The sequence below is a fragment of the Eurosta solidaginis genome, chromosome 3, assembly GCF_040869045.1.
Source record: "Eurosta solidaginis isolate ZX-2024a chromosome 3, ASM4086904v1, whole genome shotgun sequence".
In the NCBI taxonomy this organism is placed as follows: Eukaryota; Metazoa; Arthropoda; class Insecta; order Diptera; family Tephritidae; genus Eurosta; species Eurosta solidaginis.
Window position 1 is genome coordinate 206,772,515 of NC_090321.1, and position 21,800 is coordinate 206,794,314.

Sequence of the window (21,800 nt, forward strand, 5' to 3'; positions counted from 1 at the left end):
ATAAAACAACCCACTTACCTTGCATTTTGTCCCTGGAAGTTATAAAGCGCACGTGCTGCCGTTCGTGTTGTTATCGTATTTGGCGATTTGGGTGCCAAATCCGATTGGAAGTCATCATAACGGTTCAATGGTATAGGCGATTTTTGTGTGGGCGTAAAGTTATCGGTATGACGACGTGCATTCATATCCTGCAATTCTTGTAAGTACTTGCGACGACGTTCCTCTTGATAAAGTTTTTGCATTTGTTCGGCCTGCCGTTGTGCTAGTTCTTCATCCGACATGGCTTGTTTGTACTCATGGCGTACAGGTGTCTTGAAATGGATATTTACATCTGATTCTAGATAACGATTTGGAGATTCTAGTGAGAAATTTCATTTGGAGAGAGGTAAAAGTTAGAGGTTAGTTTCGAGATCGAAAAAAAGTAATTAACACCCCTAGTAAAATTGTAACCTTTAATGAAAGAAAAATTCTGGTAAAATCAATAGAATTACGAGTCAAATCAACCGAGGTTTCTATAAATGTTCATCAATCGCAAATAGCTGTTGAATCTAATTTGTACAAACTGTTGATTCTAAATTAACCGTTTTAACAGTCAAGTCAACAAACAAAAGAAGTTCTTTAAATGTAAGCCACAGCTCTGTTAAAAAATATCAAATAAAAAACGTTTTTCTTTAGATTTTGAGGTTACTTTTTCCAGGCTTGATACAAGAATTTCCGTGTTTTAGGCGTAGCACGCTACTATAACACAATGATTTTTCTTTTAACAGAAAAATTAGTTAGCTTGTTTGGGAACTTGTAAATTTTACAGAATATTGTTAATTTGAGATCAACACTGTTTCTTCTGTTGAAATGACAATACAAATTTGTTCTCTTGACAAAAACTCCATTGAATTAACCATAAGGCGATCAATTTCACGAACAACAAACCTGATATGTTGATTTTACTAGCTTCATTTCTTTCGAGGTTGTAGAGTTCATATCAATAAAATACTAGTCGCCTTGCTGTTAGTAGAAAAAACGACTGTTAAAAGTCGACTCTGTAGTCTACTCTAAATTAGCTCAATAATCGTGAAATAGGTATTTGTAAATTTATAGTAATCTACTCTAAATTCTGTGGAGTTGTATACCTCTCACAACGTAATAGAAGAAAAATACAAGCTTAATTATTGCTTCGGATGACAAAACTTTTCTAAATTTTTGATGTCGCTTAGTTGGGATTTGATGTAGTTACGGAGCACGCTGTCAAAATTTAAACTAAAGAAATCATACTAAAGTGGTTATTCCAACTTCTTAGGAATTATACCAAAAGGTCTCTTTATTGCAAAAATAAGTTTTATTCTTCGAGGAAAAATAAAAATCTCTAAAAATAACTCTTATTTTAAGATCGAAATAAAAACCTCAAAAAATAACTGCTATTTTCCAGCCGATATGAAAAACTCAAAATTTTTTTATTATTTTCCGAGCAAAATAAAAATTTCAATAATAATTTTTACTCTCCAATTGAGGTAAAAGTCTCTGAGCGAAAAAGAAGACTCAAACATAATCATAATTTTCCAACTAAATAAAAAATCTCAAAAGGAATTATTATTTTTTGAGCGCAATAAACACTAACGATTATTTTCACTTTACTAGTGAATAACAAATAAATGTAAGGCGCGATAACCTCCGAAGAGATCTAGGGCCGAGCTTCTCTTCCAATTTGCGTCGTGCTCCTCTTGATTTTCCCTACAAATTGGCCGGACGGGACCTACATGTTTTATGCCGACTCCGAATGGCATCTGCAGGCAGATGAGTTTTCACTGAGAGCTTTTCATGGCAGAAATACACTCGGAGCGCTTGCAAGTCACTGCCCCGCTTAGAAAAATTTTCTCCTAATTGAAAAACCTTATTTCTAAAATTTTGATGTTGCTTTGCCCGGGAGTTGAACCCAGGGCATACGGTGTGATATGCGGAGCACGCTACCATCACATCACGGTGGCAGCCTAGTGAATAACAAATCTTTAAAAAATAACTCTTATTTTTTGAGCGAAATAAAAAAACTCGAAAAATATTTATTACTTTCTGAGTCCATTAAAAATATATAAAAATAACTATAGTTTTTTGAACGAAATAAAAAACTGCAAAAATAATTATTATCTTACGAGCGAAATAAAAATTTCAATAAATAATTATTGTTTGCGGAGCGAAATAAAAATTTAAAAAAAAAAAATATTACTTGCTTTTATGGAGATTTACGGTCGAGAAATTAGAAGGCAAAAATTAAATTTTCAAATGTACTCAAAAATGAAATAAGTTTAATTTAATAATATAAGTGTCAAATTTAATGTTATTTAATTGTAGTTATGTTTGTTGTTAATGAATTGTTTTTAAAATAAAATCATTAGACTCCCTGAGGAAGACGTGAGAGCGTCGAAACGCGTAGGAGGGAAAGAGAAAATTTAATTTTTGCCTTCTAATTTCTCGGCCGTAAAGCTCCATAAAAGCAAGCATAATGAATATATTTGGCTCAACAAGAAAACAAAAAATATTATTATTTTCCGAGCGAAACAAAAAATTAAAAAAAAAAAAAATACTTTTTTCAGAGCAAAAAAAAAAAAAAAATCAAAAAAAATTGTGATTTTCAAACAAAATGATAGCTTCATCAAATAATCAAGAAGTAGAATTTTTGTTGCAAAAATATTGGAGTTCTAAGCTTAATGCAATCATTTCGAGTCAACTTACTACCGAGGAGCCTACAATGAACTTTGGAATTGCGATATGCTGATATGATGAGTCAATTTCGTCTACATAAGTAATACTCTTTATTGGTATTATTCAATAAAATAAAATTCTGCGAAAAATGAGTGATTGTACCCCGTTTTATTTCAACGTGTTTAATTTATGTCAACACTAAACAATAACTTCAACAACTCAGCAACTTTTCGACGTCAGAACACACATACAAAAACAAATTCATATACGAACAACATAATTACAACGACAAATTTAATTAGATTTATGTTTAATTGAGCTAAAAACACAATTAGAAAGAAATTTAAAAATTGTCACGCGTTGAAAGCCATCTTACGAACAAACAATGCAAGTTTGAATGAATGAATGAATTAACGATGACGTGAAATAATGTCAACGCTGGTGGTATTAATCTCATGTTTTTTATTTTTACTTTTTTTTTACATATTTTTTAATTTTATTTTGTGAAATTAGAAACCTTTGAATGTAAAGCGCTTGTTACGCTCAAAAGCGAATGAGTTTAATTTGTGTATAAAGGTGTCTAAGTTCGGGTTTAACCGAACATTATATACTCAGCGTGAGCTTCAATTGTACATTTCATTTCAGATAAATTACTTCTCTCCATAACACGTGGCACCGACCGTTTAAACGAAAAATGTCTCCCCATTTCCTCTTAAAATAAAACTTGATAAATGAAACATCATTGATTCAAAACAATTTTTTGCTAAGTTATAGCTTATTATTCTAGTCTACGACCCTTTTAAACTTGTTTTATGTCTAAGTTGCCATGGTATTTAACCGATCCCGTCCATTTTTACTAGAAATATTTTCTGCTATAAGGAAAATATGTGTACACAATTTTATTACGATCCGTTAATTTTTCTTGGAGTTATGGCTCCCGAAACATAGCAAATTGCTTATTCATAAAAGGGGTGGTGCCACGCCCATTTTTTTAAATTTGAAGTTTTTCCTATTTATTGTTATAAATCCACTTGGGAAATGAAATACCATTGATATAAAGCTCTTTTTTGCAAAGATATAGCTTATTTTATTCGTCCACGACCCTTTTAAAAATGTTTCCACTTTTATATGGGCGTGGTCCTTAACCGATTTCGTTAATTTTTCTTCAAATCATTCCTTATAGTAAAGGCAACCTCTCTGCCTAATTTTGTTATGATAGATTTAACCATTTTTGATTTATGATTAATAATATTTGTAAAATTGATTTTATCAGAAGTGTGCGGTGCCACGCCCATTTTAAAAAAATTTTTCAAATTTTTATCAAGAGTCTCAATATCAGTCCACATGTCAAATTCCAACATTCTAGGTGTATTATTTACTAAATAATCAGTTTTCTTGTGTTTCCCGAAATGTTATATATATTAAAAGTGGGCGTGGTTATCGTCCGATTTCGCTCATTTTCAATACCAATCTATTCTGGGTCCAGGTAAGCTCGTGTACCAAATTTGGTGAAGATATCTCAATATTTACTCAAGTTATTGTGTTAACGGACGGACGGACGGACGGACATGGCTCAATCAAATTTTTTTTCGACACTGATGATTTTGATATATGGAAGTCTATATCTATCTCGATTCCTTTATACTTGTACAACCAACCGTTATGCAATCAAAGTTAATATACTCCGTGTGCAAAGCACGCTGAGCATAATAAAAGTTCGACGGACTTCGGTCAATAAAGAGTACTTTTGGAATTATAGTCGTTTTTTTCTGGTCACCATAGGAGCAGCTTTTTACATATTTCGTTATAACTTCATATTGAAGTATCAGTTCAGCTATAGAAATGTGTTCCTCGGGGCAAAAATATTCATATATCATAAATTGTCATCGAATAGAAATACCGAAATAATGACGAAAAATAATTACAAAGCGATTATTATGGTGACCATATATTTTTTTCGAACTACGTTGCAAGCAAACTTCTTACTGCGAAATTTGAGACCCTTGCTAATATTTGTATGATGCCGTATAATATATGAATTACAGTTTGCTTCATAACAAAAAGTAAAGCAATACACAACACGTATTAATTGCGAAATTTCTTCATTTTTCAAATAGAAAATATTTACTGTTGTCGAGCTGATATGCTTCTCGTAATGATCTTACATTAAAAACGTGATCGCTAAATGCTTAAAAATTTATTCAATTGTTGATACGTCGAAGGTACATACAGAACTCTATTTCGCCTTGACATAAAGAACTCAAATGTCTTGTAACAATCGTTCGAATGCGGAAATTTTCTGTGGCTTACAGTAGAGGATTTTGAAAAATTATGTGATAAAATAAAATTTTATAAATTAAATTAAGCACTACCTGAAAACGAAAAAGAACATTGTAAAAAATGGAAAAGTTCTGTAAATATATCGAATATATTCTAATATAAAGATACAAGATACAATCTTAAAATTTTGTTAACAAGAACATATACCATCGCAATCTTAAACAAAGTCGTAACTTACGGCTCATAGGTGACTGATAAATCTGATTGTAAATGTCGTGAATGACTTTTAACAACCGCGATATATGTAAGCTTTAATTACTTTTCACAATTGGGAAAGACATGAAATAAAATAAAACAAAATAAAATAAAATAAAATAACAAAAACTAAAATAAATTAAAACAAAATAAATTAAAATAAAACGGAATGGAACCAACTTAACAAAAAGTTAAATGAAATAAATAAAATAATATTAAATACAATAAAATAATATAAAACAAAAGATTTAAAATAATAAACTAAAACAAGAAATTCAGTGAAATAAAATAAAATAGAACAAAGAAAAAAAAAAAATAAAAAAAAATATATACAATAAAATGGAATTGAACAAAATTAAAAGAAATAAATTAAAAATGAAGTTAAAACAAATTAAAATAAAATAAAAAATTAAGTATAATAAACTGAATCAAGAAAGACAATAAAATAAAGTAAAATAAAATACAGGAAATAAAATAAAACAAAAATATAAAAAGCTAAATAAAATAAATTAATTAAAACTAAATAAAAAACAAGTAAGGAAGGCTAAGTTCGGGTGTAACCGAACATTACATACTCAGTTGAGAGCTATGGAGACAAAATAAGGAAAATCACCATGTAGGAAAATGAATCTAGGGTAACCCTGGAATGTGGTTGTATGACATGTGTATCAAATGGAAGGTATTAAAGAGTATTTTAAGAGAGAGTAGGCCATAGTTCTATGGATGGACGCCATTTAGGGATATCGCCATAAAGGTGGACCAGAAAGGTGGACTAGAATGTTTGTACGATATGGGTATCAAACGAAAGGTGTTACTGAGCATTTTAAGAGGGAGTGGGCATGAGGTCTATAGGTGGACGCCTTTTCGAGATATCGTCATTAGGGTGGGCCAGGGATGACTCTAGAATGTGTTTGTACGATATGGGTATCAAACGAAAGGTGCTACTGAGCATTTTAAGAGGAAGTGGGCATTAGGTCTATAGGTGGACGCCTTTTCGAGATATCGCCATAAAGGTGGACCAAGGGTGACTCTAGAATGTTTGTACGATATGGGTATCAAACGAAAGGTGTTACTGAGCATTTTAAGAGGGAGTGGGCATGAGGTCTATAGGTGGACGCCTTTTCGAGATATCGTCATTAGGGTGGGCCAGGGATGACTCTAGAATGTGTTTGTACGATATGGGTATCAAACGAAAGGTGTTACTGAGCATTTTAAGAGGGAGTGGGCATTAGGTCTATAGGTCTACGCCTTTTCGAGATATCGCCATTAGGGTGGGCCAGGGGTGACTCTAGAATGTTTGTACGATATGGGTATCAAACGAAAGGTGTTACTGAGCATTTTAAGAGGGAGTGGGCATGAGGTCTATAGGTGGACGCCTTTTCGAGATATCGTCATTAGGGTGGGCCAGGGATGACTCTAGAATGTGTTTGTACGATATGGGTATCAAACGAAAGGTGTTACTGAGCATTTTAAGAGGGAGTGGGCATTAGGTCTATAGGTCTACGCCTTTTCGAGATATCGCCATTAGGGTGGGCCAGGGGTGACTCTAGAATGTTTGTACGATATGGGTATCAAACGAAAGGTGTTACTGAGCATTTTAAGAGGGAGTGGGCATGAGGTCTATAGGTGGACGCCTTTTCGAGATATCGTCATTAGGGTGGGCCAGGGATGACTCTAGAATGTGTTTGTACGATATGGGTATCAAACGAAAGGTGTTACTGAGCATTTTAAGAGGGAGTGGGCATTAGGTCTATAGGTCTACGCCTTTTCGAGATATCGCCATAAAGGTGGACCAAGGGTGACTCTAGAATGTTTGTACGATATGGGTATCAAACGAAAGGTGTTACTGAGCATTTTAAGAGGGAGTGGGCATGAGGTCTATAGGTGGACGCCTTTTCGAGATATCGTCATTAGGGTGGGCCAGGGATGACTCTAGAATGTGTTTGTACGATATGGGTATCAAACGAAAGGTGTTACTGAGCATTTTAAGAGGGAGTGGGCATTAGGTCTATAGGTCTACGCCTTTTCGAGATATCGCCATTAGGGTGGGCCAGGGGTGACTCTAGAATGTTTGTACGATATGGGTATCAAACGAAAGGTGTTACTGAGCATTTTAAGAGGGAGTGGGCATTAGGTCTATAGGTGGACGCCTTTTCGAGATATCGCCATTAGAGTGGGCCAGGGTGGCTCTAGAATGTGTTTGTACGATACGGGTATCAAATGAAAGGTGGTAATGAGTATTTTAAAAGGGAGTTATCCTTAGTTCTATAGGTGGACGCCTTTTCGCGATATCGCCATAAAGGTGGACCAAGGGTGACTCTAGAATGTTTGTACGATATGGGTATCAAACGAAAGGTGTTACTGAGCATTTTAAGAGGGAGTGGGCATTAGGTCTATAGGTGGACGCCTTTTCGAGATATCGCCATTAGAGTGGGCCAGGGTGGCTCTAGAATGTGTTTGTACGATACGGGTATCAAATGAAAGGTGGTAATGAGTATTTTAAAAGGGAGTTATCCTTAGTTCTATAGGTGGACGCCTTTTCGCGATATCGCCATAAAGGTGGACCAAGGGTGACTCTAGAATGTTTGTACGATATGGGTATCAAACGAAAGGTGTTACTGAGCATTTTAAGAGGGAGTGGGCATTAGGTCTATAGGTGGACGCCTTTTCGAGATATCGCCATTAGAGTGGGCCAGGGTGGCTCTAGAATGTGTTTGTACGATACGGGTATCAAATGAAAGGTGGTAATGAGTATTTTAAAAGGGAGTTATCCTTAGTTCTATAGGTGGACGCCTTTTCGAGATATCGGCATTAGGGTGGGCCAGGGGTGACTCTAGAATGTTTGTACGATATGGGTATCAAACGAAAGGTGTTACTAAGCATTTTAAGAGGGAGTGGGCATTAGGTCTATAGGTGGACGCCTTTTCGAGATATCGCCATTAGGGTGGGCCAGGGGTGACTCTAGAATGTTTGTACGATATGGGTATCAAATTAAAATTATTAATGAGGGTTTTAGATGGTTTAGATGTATATGTGAAGGCGTTCTCGCGATATCGACCAAAATGCGGACCAGGTGATCCAGAAAATCATCTGTCGGGTACTGCTAATTTATTTATATATGCAATACTACTAACAGTATTCCTGCCAAGATTCCAAGGGCTGTTGATTTCGCCTTGTAGAACTTTTTCATTTTCTTCTACTTAATATGGTAGGTGTCACACCCATTTTACAAAGTTTTTTCCAAAGTTATATTTTGCGTCAATAAAACAATCCAGTTACCATGTTTCATCCCTTTTTTCGTATTTGGTATAGAATTATGACATTTTTTTCATTTTTCGTAATATTCGATATCGATAAAGTGGGCGTGGTTATGGTCGGATTTCGGCCATTTTTTATACCAAGATAAGGTGAGTTCAGGTAAGTACGTGGGCTAAGTTTAGTAAAGATAAATCGGTTTTTGCTCAAGTTATTGTGTTAACGGCCGAGCGGAAGGACAGACGGTGGACTGTGTATAAAAACTGGGCGTGGCTTCAACCGATTTCGCCCATTTTCACAGAGAACAGTTACCGCCACAGAATCTATGCTCCTACCAAATTTGAGAAGGATTGGTAAATTTTTGTTCGACTTATGGCATTAAAAGTATTCTAGACAAACTAAATGAAAATGGGCGGAGCCACGCCCATTTTGAAATTTTCTTTTATTTTTGTATTTTGTTGCATCATATCATTACTGGAGTTGAATTTTGACTTAATTTACTTATATACAGTAAAGATATTAAATTTTTTGTTAAAATTAGAATTAAAAAAAAATTTTTTTTAAAAAGTGGGCGTGTTCTTCATCCAATTTTGCTAATTTTTATTTAGCACATATATAGTAATAGTAGTAACGTTCCTGCCAAATTTCATCATGATATCTTCAACTACTGCCAAATTACAGCTTGGAAAACTTTTAAATTACCTTCTTGTAAAAGTGGGCGGTGCCACGCCCATTGTCCAAAATCTTACTAATTTTCTATTCTACGTCATAACGTCAACCCATCTACCAAGTTTCATCGCTTTAACCGCCTTTGGCACTGAATTATCGCATTTTTTCTGTTTTTCGAAATTTTCGATATCGAAAAAGTGGGCGTGGTTATAGTCCGATATCGTTCATTTTAAATAGCGATCTGAGATAAGTGCTCAGGAACCTACATACCAAATTTCATCAAGATACCTCAAAATTTACTCAAGTTATCGTGTTAACGGACGGACGGACGGACGGACGGACGGACGGACGGACGGACGGACGGACGGACGGACGGACATGGCTCAATCAAATTTTTTTTCGATCCTGATTATTTTGATATATGGAAGTCTATATCTATCTCGATTCCTTTATATATGTACAACCAACCGTTATCCAATCAAACTTAATATACTCTGTGAGCTCTGCTCAACTGAGTATAATTAAACAGTTTATCAATTGAAGTCTTTTTGCTAGTTGTGGAAAGGATTAAAGCTTCATATATCCACTATCAAACATCTAACTTTTTTCAATTAACCAGATTCCAGAAATACCACTCAATACTGATTTCGCTGAGACAGGCAATTTTTAAGAATATTCGAGATACTATTTTTTTTTTATCAAACTGTTGGAACTTTTTTTTTACCTATTTATTTAAAAAGAATTTCAATAAGTTAGTTGTGCTCAGTCTTTGTCTCATCTCTGTCCTGTCTTCTTCTAGAGCGCCTCCTCCAGTGTAACCACTTGACCAAAATTGTGGTAGATCTATCACATTTTTTGAAAATTTCCCTTTTTACCTCATCTACAACCTTTTTTAAAAATATACCCCAATTTTAGTTACTAACATGTTGATATCAAAAATCTCCAGAACAGACCAGTTTTATTTATATGAATTTCAAAATATCATTTCACTCATGCCTGGTACAATGAAAATCATCCGACTTGATTGGAACAAAGCCTTCTTTCAAAAGTTTGACCTCGGCTTTTTTTTAAAAATTTTACACGGTAATTATTCAAATCTACCACCAAATTAGTTTTAGAAGTAGCAACATTGTTCTACTCTTTCGCGTGCTCGCATAACGCAAGATGTTTCATATCAATTCATCAGTCGCCCTCACCCTCATTCTCTCCCACACCATATACCTCAAACAAGTTGACCATGAACAAAATAATTCGAATAAATTAATACCCGTCCGTTTACCCATAGAATGGTTATTCCACCTACATATACTTCGTAGCATATTTTAGAAAATTGCCCTATAAACAAGATTGGTTTGTCTACATCTTTTTCTTTACTTGTTTTATCGACTCCTGTCCTTCCTCTCCTTCCATGCTCAAATCCCTTTATCTTCCCTTTGATCTTGTCATCGGCATCTTGTATCGGCAATATGCCGATAAATGCCCGGCGAGCACCGTCCGCATTTTCCAATAGCCGAAACTCTAAGTAGGGAAAAATAGACGGAGACGCGCGTCACTGTGGCACAGTTTTGACCTCAAACTCTTACTCTGAATCAACCCCAACCTACACTCATATTTCTCCAACCCTATTGAAACAGAAAATTTCCTGAATGAGGAGAAGCGCTGCTACGAGAAGAACATCCAAGGCAATACGCAGCTTATTTACCATATTACAACAAATAGAATGATTAGCTTGGGAGTCCTTTAAGAACAATAACATAACGCGACAATTTTACATATAATTCTTTAATTAAGTACGGTAGCGAGGCTCCATAGAAGCTCCCTCTCCTGCTGTATCCTCCACCCTGCCCACAGCTCTAACAAATCCCCATCCCAGTTGCAGTATCATTCGTGATCATAAAAATCACATTAACTTATTGCAAAAAAGTTTAACCTATTTCAGTTAATATATTATATTTTCTTCACATTTTTCCCAAAATTGCGCACTGTGCGGCAGTTCAAGTAAAAATATGTTATCGACGCAAATGAATTGAATAAAATACTTGTCTATTGAAAACAAATAATAGAAGTTGTCAAATAACAATTAGTAGGTCGCTGGCGCCGCGACGTCATACCAAGAGAAGACGACTCTCTAAAGTTAATGCTATACAGCGGGTAAAGCAATGCGATGGGCTGCCGAACTTCATTGGGTGGTTCAAGTTATCAAATGAATGTACTGATCTATGATTACAAATTGATATTTGTATGTACGTACGTTTATATGTATGTTTGTTTTTATGTGTTACACGATCACATTGGGTGGCTAACGTTGGGTTATATACCGCCTGTCGCGTCTCACGTTACATCAGTCAGAGAAGTAAACAAAAACGTAGGAAGGCAGAAGAAAGAAAAAAAAATAGCATTCACGTCATTTTAATACACTCACACATAAATAAAAGTGTGCATGTATTTGTTATTAAAAAAATTTACTTAACAAACTTTTATCAAATTTCTTAAATTTATTTGCAGATAAGCTCGATTAAGAAATTAAAATTTTAGCGTATGGGATGGTGTTTTCCGCCCGAGCACCTAACTTAAATGGTAATTATTTTAATTGATACATGTACACATATGTACAAATGTACAAATATTTATTTACATAACTATCTTCATTTGGGGCGATTGACTATAAAAATGATTAATTGCATGCAAAATCGGTGCATGTTTTGTATTTAAGAAAATTAAGTTCATATTGTACATTTAGATTCAAAAGGAGCTAAATTGAAAATATAGAGTTTTGAAGTCGCTCATATAACAGGCTCGATACAAACTTAATACGACCCGATCCATATAAACGGTGCCAAAGTGGCTACACTAGTTGCTGAGAAAAACTTGATAAAAAAAAATAAGAACGAAAAACTTACTAACCTGGATTCCCATTTTTGGAACATCATTAGGAAAGACCCAAAATCCTTCTACGAGCATATCATGGAAAACGGCAACTTTCGGCCGACTTACTAATTGCTTTTCTGACTAACTTTCTGCGGTAATATATGTAAAATATAACACACCTCAGGTCAGGACTCACTAAACATCCTCATAACCACTCATTTCCATAACTGAAGTATCCCTCCAGGTAACCTTTCTATGCGAAAAACACGATTTTCTTGTGATATGCTGTAGGGGTCGGCCATTGACAGTGGTTATACGATTTTCTATCTACAGTTTCTCTCCATACAAAACAAAAGCTTGGTGAGCATATTATTTTTGGGGCGGTAAAAGCGTATCACTCTAGTCTATATTACACAACATTTGGAAGGTTTAAATTCATCTTTATACCTAAAGCGGGAAGACGACCTCACGAAAACACTAAGTGCTTCACAGCTATAGGCCTTACATATTTTCAGCTGGAATTGATTGAAAGGCTTGAATATATTCACAGTGGATCGATCCTAACTGGATGCAAAATTGCTTCATCACAACAATGAAGGTATGGCCACCAAATCCACCATAGAAGGAACTTTACACTATAAATAGGGAACTCCGACGACAGCCTTTCTTTATCTAGAATGACCTTTTAACATATAGAAATCAGCGCGATTACCTACGCTGACTAGGAATAAATAGTCATACCTGCGACTGAAAGTCATCAAGACTAGTAACGCAAGCTAGCATGGGTTCGGTAAGGAAAGAGTTCTATCACGTTTTTTGTTGTCGCACTGAACAAGTTTTTACTAAAGCTTGAGAAAAATGGAGTCAAGGTAATCGCATCTGTCATCAGACGCACACAAACGACTTTGTTAACACTCTATCAGGTTCATTACCCTCGAAAATAAGTGAAATTTTAGAGAGGGCGCGGTTGAGGCTTCATGTCTGGCTTAATGTTAACTCAAACAAATCGCGGCTGACACCGTACTGACTTCTCTTTTAGTTGGGAAATGAACATCGAACTTAAGGTTCAATGGCTTCCCCGCAGCGAATCGCACTAGCTCCGAGCTAGCTCATTAAGAGGCGGTACTAGTCCTAATTCTGTCCCCTATCAGTATTTTCAACATAAACTTCTAACATTTTGATACCCAATGAAATAACAATTGCCCACTTTTGCAGACCTTTTGAACACGTTTTTACCCGATTCAGTCGGTGGTGGCTCTGAGATAGTCGCTGCCTTTAATTGGTTAATTTGAATAAATATTGACCAGACCTATCAGACCGTTGGTATATGAAGTGCAAACTATCCTGCTCTGCATCCGATTAGCACCAGTTTCGAGGTAGTCGTTGAATCTCTAGTGCGAAACTGGTGTATTGTGTGACACTCTCCCATTTTTGTTGCAGGGTTATATCCGTTATCAGCGCCATACTAACATATGAGACGATAGTATGATGGCCTGCCTTGGACAAACAATTCAACATTAATAAGTTGAATAAAATGCATCTGGCAGCCTTCAGCGCGTTAACAGAAGCACTTAGGTCGTGTTCAACGGATGTACTAAACGTGATCCTTACACAGTTGCCTCCAGATATTTACGTACGTGAAACTGCAACCTGTCCGGCGGTAAGATTTCGTGAGTTTCACATTGGAAACTTTAGAAAGTTTGGCCATATATAAACACACGCCTCTCGATGACTTTTAACAGGAGTTATAAGGTGAGCTTACCGTAAGAAGACAAAATTGGGAGATGGGATAAGCTAGGGGATGACATCTCGCTCTTCACTGACGGATTTAAAATATTGGTATGTGCCCTGACGAAGGATTCAGAGAGAGGCGAGCGGTATGCAATTACTTAGACTTTCAATTAGCATTCATGGCGCTTAACGCAACAATGACTTCTAGGTAAGTTGTTAGTAACTGCACGAAGGTGCTTTGTTCTCAAGAAAGCATTACGCTTATATTCTGTCTTGGTCACAGACACATTGAGGGCTACTACAAGGAAGATGAACCCCCTGCGAGTTAGGGGGTTAGAATATACCCATGGTAGGTATGCCTGTCGTAAGAGGCGACTTAAATACCAGATTCAAGGGGTTGTGTAGCGCAACCTTTTCAGGTTGCCAGCGCAATATATAGCTTCTCTAAACCCAATGGTCAACCTCACCTTCGAGCGACGCATTCCGTTTCACTAACAGACGAGGCTCTGACGACCCCAATCTCCTCATGGAACTTGGAGGTGGGGTGGGAGGGATGACCTGAAGGTTTAATGTGGGCATATAAATCCTTCCCGAGATGGTTGGGCTAGCACCTTAATGGAGCTGTATTACCGGAGCGTATCGGATCTGTATCAGGCAAAGGACCATCACATCGATAACATTCCCCAAAGCCTTCGAGGAGTAACCTTACCGCTACAACAACAACAACAACAAGGAAGATGAACTTGCAAAGACAGGGGCATTATTGGATGCCACTGAGCGGGTTGAGAAGCAGTATCCCCACACATCAATCGAAAGATGCCTACATAACAAATTCCAGGAGAACACAGTCTGTAACTGTTACTTGTTATGTACCTTTAAGTCAGCCAAACAAACATGGTCGACTTACGATTTGAAGACAACAGAGAGTGTGGTTGAGGAAAGAAATCTTCAGAATATTGCCACAAACACGGTACACTGGCTATTCGTACAGTTTGGCTCGAACCAACCAAGAGTTCAAGGGGTAGAAGAAAACAAAGAAGAAGTTGTTTTATAACATAAACCGTGGTTCATGATATGGCTCTTCAGGTTGTAAACACTATGGCAGTATTACGATAGCTTCTTACAGATCGGCCAATTCAACCTAACTCAACCTATCAGGAAGCAAGAATTGACTACCATTTCGTTACACGCAACTGTGTGCATTTCAGCTTATTAACTAGAGCTAAATAAATTTGTGTGACCCCAAAAACGATTTGATTGTAAGTAAAACAAAAATTCCCACAAGCAGCAATACAAATAACAGAAGATAACCCAGCAAGAAGGTACTTAATATTCTAGAAAAGAAAGAGGAAGAAAACGGAATAAAAAAATCACTGCACGAAAGCATGAAAAAAGCTGTCAAACATTTCCAAAAAAAAAAAAAAAAACCGAAATAAAAAGTGCAATTTGCACTTAAAAGCAACAGCGACACAGCTGGACCACCGTCATTTAGCGCGTTTCGGTGATTTTATGCACAGCACCGCACCGCGCACCATCAACGAATTTGCTTCGCGCGCCATGCTTTGCCGGTTATTTGTACACTGAGCGTTTAATTTACACTTTCACTGCAGCGCAAGCGGCCAACAACTTTTTCCAACAATTTTTGTTCATTACTCTTTTTATTCAGTTTTGTTGTTGTTTTGAAATGTAATGCTTAACGGGTTAACTACCTTAGTACTTAAAGTGTTAGTGTAAAATTCCAAAGAAATACCACATAAAACGTTGCACTGTAATTTTTATACTCAGTTGAGCAGAGCTCACAGAGTATATTAAGTTTGATTGGATAACGGTTGGTTGTACATATATAAAGGAATCGAGATAGATATAGACTTCCATATATCAAAATAATCAGGATCGAAAAAAAATTTGATTGAGCCATGTCCGTCCGTCCGTCCGTCCGTCCGTCCGTCCGTCCGTCCGTCCGTCCGTCCGTCCGTCCGTTAACACGATAACTTGAGTAAATTTTGAGGTATCTTGATGAAATTTGGTATGTAGGTTCCTGAGCACTTATCTCAGATCGCTATTTAAAATGAACGATATCGGACTATAACCACGCCCACTTTTTCGATATCGAAAATTTCGAAAAACAGAAAAAATGCGATAATTCAGTGCCAAAGGCGGTTAAAGCGATGAAACTTGGTAGATGGGTTGACGTTATGACGTAGAATAGAAAATTAGTAAGATTTTGGACAATGGGCGTGGCACCGCCCACTTTTACAAGAAGGTAATTTAAAAGTTTTCCAAGCTGTAATTTGGCAGTAGTTGAAGATATCATGATGAAATTTGGCAGGAACGTTACTACTATTACTATATATGTGCTAAATAAAAATTAGCAAAATTGGATGAAGAACACGCCCACTTTTTAAAAAAAATTTTTTTTTAATTCTAATTTTAACAAAAAATTTAATATCTTTACTGTATATAAGTAAATTAAGTCAAAATTCAACTCCAGTAATGATATGATGCAACAAAATACAAAAATAAAAGAAAATTTCAAAATGGGCGTGGCTCCGCCCATTTTCATTTAGTTTGTCTAGAATACTTTTAATGCCATAAGTCGAACAAAAATTTACCAATCCTTCTCAAATTTGGTAGGAGCATAGATTCTGTGGCGGTAACTGTTCTCTGTGAAAATGGGCGAAATCGGTTGAAGCCACGCCCAGTTTTTATACACAGTCCACCGTCTGTCCTTCCGCTCGGCCGTTAACACAATAACTTGAGCAAAAACCGATTTATCTTTACTAAACTTAGCCCACGTACTTACCTGAACTCACCTTATCTTGGTATAAAAAATGGCCGAAATCCGACCATAACCACGCCCACTTTATCGATATCGAATATTACGAAAAATGAAAAAAATGTCATAATTCTATACCAAATACGAAAAAAGGGATGAAACATGGTAACTGGATTGTTTTATTGACGCAAAATATAACTTTGGAAAAAACTTTGTAAAATGGGTGTGACACCTACCATATTAAGTAGAAGAAAATGAAAAAGTTCTACAAGGCGAAATCAACAGCCCTTGGAATCTTGGCAGGAATACTGTTAGTAGTATTGCATATATAAATAAATTAGCAGTACCCGACAGATGATTTTCTGGATCACCTGGTCCGCATTTTGGTCGATATCGCGAGAACGCCTTCACATATACATCTAAACCATCTAAAACCCTCATTAATAATTTTAATTTGATACCCATATCGTACAAACATTCTAGAGTCACCCCTGGCCCACCCTAATGGCGATATCTCGAAAAGGCGTCCACCTATAGACCTAATGCCCACTCCCTCTTAAAATGCTTAGTAACACCTTTCGTTTGATACCCATATCGTACAAACATTCTAGAGTCACCCCTGGCCCACCCTAATGCCGATATCTCGAAAAGGCGTCCACCTATAGAACTAAGGATAACTCCCTTTTAAAATACTCATTACCACCTTTCATTTGATACCCGTATCGTACAAACACATTCTAGAGCCACCCTGGCCCACTCTAATGGCGATATCTCGAAAAGGCGTCCACCTATAGACCTAATGCCCACTCCCTCTTAAAATGCTCAGTAACACCTTTCGTTTGATACCCATATCGTACAAACATTCTAGAGTCACCCTTGGTCCACCTTTATGGCGATATCGCGAAAAGGCGTCCACCTATAGAACTAAGGATAACTCCCTTTTAAAATACTCATTACCACCTTTCATTTGATACCCGTATCGTACAAACACATTCTAGAGCCACCCTGGCCCACTCTAATGGCGATATCTCGAAAAGGCGTCCACCTATAGACCTAATGCCCACTCCCTCTTAAAATGCTCAGTAACACCTTTCGTTTGATACCCATATCGTACAAACATTCTAGAGTCACCCTTGGTCCACCTTTATGGCGATATCGCGAAAAGGCGTCCACCTATAGAACTAAGGATAACTCCCTTTTAAAATACTCATTACCACCTTTCATTTGATACCCGTATCGTACAAACACATTCTAGAGCCACCCTGGCCCACTCTAATGGCGATATCTCGAAAAGGCGTCCACCTATAGACCTAATGCCCACTCCCTCTTAAAATGCTCAGTAACACCTTTCGTTTGATACCCATATCGTACAAACATTCTAGAGTCACCCCTGGCCCACCCTAATGGCGATATCTCGAAAAGGCGTAGACCTATAGACCTAATGCCCACTCCCTCTTAAAATGCTCAGTAACACCTTTCGTTTGATACCCATATCGTACAAACACATTCTAGAGTCATCCCTGGCCCACCCTAATGACGATATCTCGAAAAGGCGTCCACCTATAGACCTCATGCCCACTCCCTCTTAAAATGCTCAGTAACACCTTTCGTTTGATACCCATATCGTACAAACATTCTAGAGTCACCCTTGGTCCACCTTTATGGCGATATCTCGAAAAGGCGTAGACCTATAGACCTAATGCCCACTCCCTCTTAAAATGCTCAGTAACACCTTTCGTTTGATACCCATATCGTACAAACACATTCTAGAGTCATCCCTGGCCCACCCTAATGACGATATCTCGAAAAGGCGTCCACCTATAGACCTCATGCCCACTCCCTCTTAAAATGCTCAGTAACACCTTTCGTTTGATACCCATATCGTACAAACATTCTAGAGTCACCCCTGGCCCACCCTAATGGCGATATCTCGAAAAGGCGTAGACCTATAGACCTAATGCCCACTCCCTCTTAAAATGCTCAGTAACACCTTTCGTTTGATACCCATATCGTACAAACACATTCTAGAGTCATCCCTGGCCCACCCTAATGACGATATCTCGAAAAGGCGTCCACCTATAGACCTCATGCCCACTCCCTCTTAAAATGCTCAGTAACACCTTTCGTTTGATACCCATATCGTACAAACATTCTAGAGTCACCCCTGGCCCACCCTAATGGCGATATCTCGAAAAGGCGTAGACCTATAGACCTAATGCCCACTCCCTCTTAAAATGCTCAGTAACACCTTTCGTTTGATACCCATATCGTACAAACACATTCTAGAGTCATCCCTGGCCCACCCTAATGACGATATCTCGAAAAGGCGTCCACCTATAGACCTCATGCCCACTCCCTCTTAAAATGCTCAGTAACACCTTTCGTTTGATACCCATATCGTACAAACATTCTAGAGTCACCCTTGGTCCACCTTTATGGCGATATCTCGAAAAGGCGTCCACCTATAGACCTAATGCCCACTTCCTCTTAAAATGCTCAGTAGCACCTTTCGTTTGATACCCATATCGTACAAACACATTCTAGAGTCATCCCTGGCCCACCCTAATGACGATATCTCGAAAAGGCGTCCACCTATAGACCTCATGCCCACTCCCTCTTAAAATGCTCAGTAACACCTTTCGTTTGATACCCATATCGTACAAACATTCTAGTCCACCTTTCTGGTCCACCTTTATGGCGATATCCCTAAATGGCGTCCATCCATAGAACTATGGCCTACTCTCTCTTAAAATACTCTTTAATACCTTCCATTTGATACACATGTCATACAACCACATTCCAGGGTTACCCTAGATTCATTTTCCTACATGGTGATTTTCCTTATTTTGTCTCCATAGCTCTCAACTGAGTATGTAATGTTCGGTTACACCCGAACTTAGCCTTCCTTACTTGTTTTAATGAAGTTTGTGTGATGAAGCGACTTTGTGGCAGCTGACGACGTCTTATCTGTTGACTTCAAAACTAAAATGAACGGAATTGAACTTTATGCGCAAATTAAATATTTTATTTTTTATTCGCTTTTACGCATTTAACAAAAGATTAAACGATGGAGCTCGGATGGGTCTTGCGGGGTTGCAACGGTCTTGGTAGCTCATCATTTAGACCATCCATTGCTCCGTATTATGCGCCCATATCAGCGATTGTTTGCTAATTAGAACAATCCGCAAGCAACAACAACAATAGAAGCACAGATGAAATTAAAAACATTTACTGTACAACTAATCTGTCCGTCCGCCCGTCCTACACTAAGCACTGAGCCCGCTATCTTTCTGCGCTAATGCACGCTAACCAAGTGTTCCATTGCACTTACTCAAGTTCGTTATTCTTTCCTTTTTGTTATAATTGAGATACGTGCTTATATTTATTCAACGTTTGTATATATTCTTTTGTATCAAATTTATTTGTTTTTATTATTATTTCATTTTACGTTCGCGAAAGTTTACTTGAAGCCACTTGAAAAATGGGAAGCTGAACTACTTTTTTGGTTTACCCGATTCGCACATTACTGACGTGACGGAAGCGCAACGCTGAACTGTTTGGGATGCCGTGTCTGATTGTGGCACTCAGCCAGTTGCTTCGATGTTTCAGCGCTCCAGTGTTTTGTGCTCCTTCTCCCAGTTAGCGTACTCGTTTTCTTTGCCACTGTTGATGCAAATTTTTATTACGAGTGACGGTCGTTAACTTAACTAACTACTCTCACGTACTCACGTAATTTCATTTATATGCGCAATTGGTTTTTATTCAATTTACTGGTTTACTCGTGAACGGAGTAGGTATGTCTATAAAAGCTATCGGGATAGGGTGGTAGTACTGTGGGGCGATCTGAAATGTTGAGGAGATTAAAATGGTTAACATTTTTTCAGTTCAGTTGCTATTATGATATCGTATCTTACGATCCGTGATCGGTATACATTTTTATATCCAAATAGCTCTGAAATGGTGAATTAGATTAGTAAAAATTTGAGCTAGGGATAATATGCACACATAAGATGCCCAATTTATAATAATTTTAAAAACCAATTTGATAGTTTCGTATTTATCGTTTGAATTAAAATGGTTTTTATACGTGATCGTATAACACGATACGAGCCCTGGTTTGTATGAATGTGTGTGTGGGGTTTTACGTAACAAACTCATCTTACGGAACTTTTTTTAAGACTTAATTGCCAGCCATTCAGGAATATGAAATTTTCAAAGGAATCGCTAATAAAAATAAATACGAACTTTTTTTTACTGAAATTTGAACTTATTTACTGAAATTTCCATTTTAAAAAACTTCTTTATTATCTTAATGTTAGTTTTTTAACTGATTATTACTTTTTTTAAGACTTAATTTTCAGCTATTCAGGAATATGAAATTTTTCAAAGGAATCGGCTAATAAAAATAAATATGAACTGAAATTTGCATTTTTAAAAGCTTTGTTATTATCTATTATATAATTTTATAATTGTATATATATATATATTTTATAATTGATATTAGAGAAAAATTGTAAGTTTACAAACGGCGATGGTTACTAGGACATGTTTCTGAATTTCACTTCTTCATCAGCTAGCTTTTCGGGAGCTGAGCGTTGAACTCGAGTCTCCAACATTCATATCTGTGCAAGCCTTTTAGCTGCTACGCCATATGAATGTTCCGTTGTTCGCTGTACAATTGGTCTCTAAGAGTTGCCTTTTTTGTTTATATTCCTTTTGATCACCATGTAGGCACATACACTCTGTATGTAGTTTATTCCTAATGGTGTGGATATGATTTTTAGGCGTGCTTTTGAAAGCTTAGTAACATTTGTTCGGATATTTACAGTATTTGTTTTTAATACTTCCGCTGTTACTATTATATCAATATGATCATATGTATTTAATTAGCGAGCTTTGCTCATATTGCTTTATACAATGGTTTTTGTAATTGATATTAGAGAAAAATTGTAAGTTTACAAACGGCGATGGTTACTAGGACATGTTTCTGAATTTCACTTCTTCATCAGCTAGCTTTTCGGGAGCTGAGCGTTGAACTCGAGTCTCCAACATTCATATCTGTGCAAGCCTTTTAGCTGCTACGCCATATGAATGTTCCGTTGTTCGCTGTACAATTGGTCTCTAAGAGTTGCCTTTTTTGTTTATATTCCTTTTGATCACCATGTAGGCACATACACTCTGTATGTAGTTTATTCCTAATGGTGTGGATATGATTTTTAGGCGTGCTTTTGAAAGCTTAGTAACATTTGTTCGGATATTTACAGTATTTGTTTTT

At 36.9% G+C, this 21,800-nt stretch overlaps 1 protein-coding gene across 34 annotated transcripts in view; it reads right to left on the minus strand.

Moving 5' to 3' along the window:
* The window catches only part of CAP (Cbl-associated protein), a 195,695-nt gene that overhangs the window by 6,337 nt on the left and 167,558 nt on the right, over nt 1-21,800 (minus strand). For 28 of the 34 annotated variants that reach the window (XM_067774854.1, XM_067774859.1, XM_067774839.1 and 25 more), the window contains one exon: nt 19-358. In XM_067774854.1, the coding sequence (XP_067630955.1) occupies nt 19-358 (340 nt within the window). Of the gene's footprint in view, nt 1-18; nt 359-15,499; nt 15,523-19,856; nt 20,191-21,800 lie in introns of those variants that run through there. The other 6 variants (XM_067774840.1, XM_067774845.1, XM_067774864.1 and 3 more) reach the window with 5 other exon arrangements.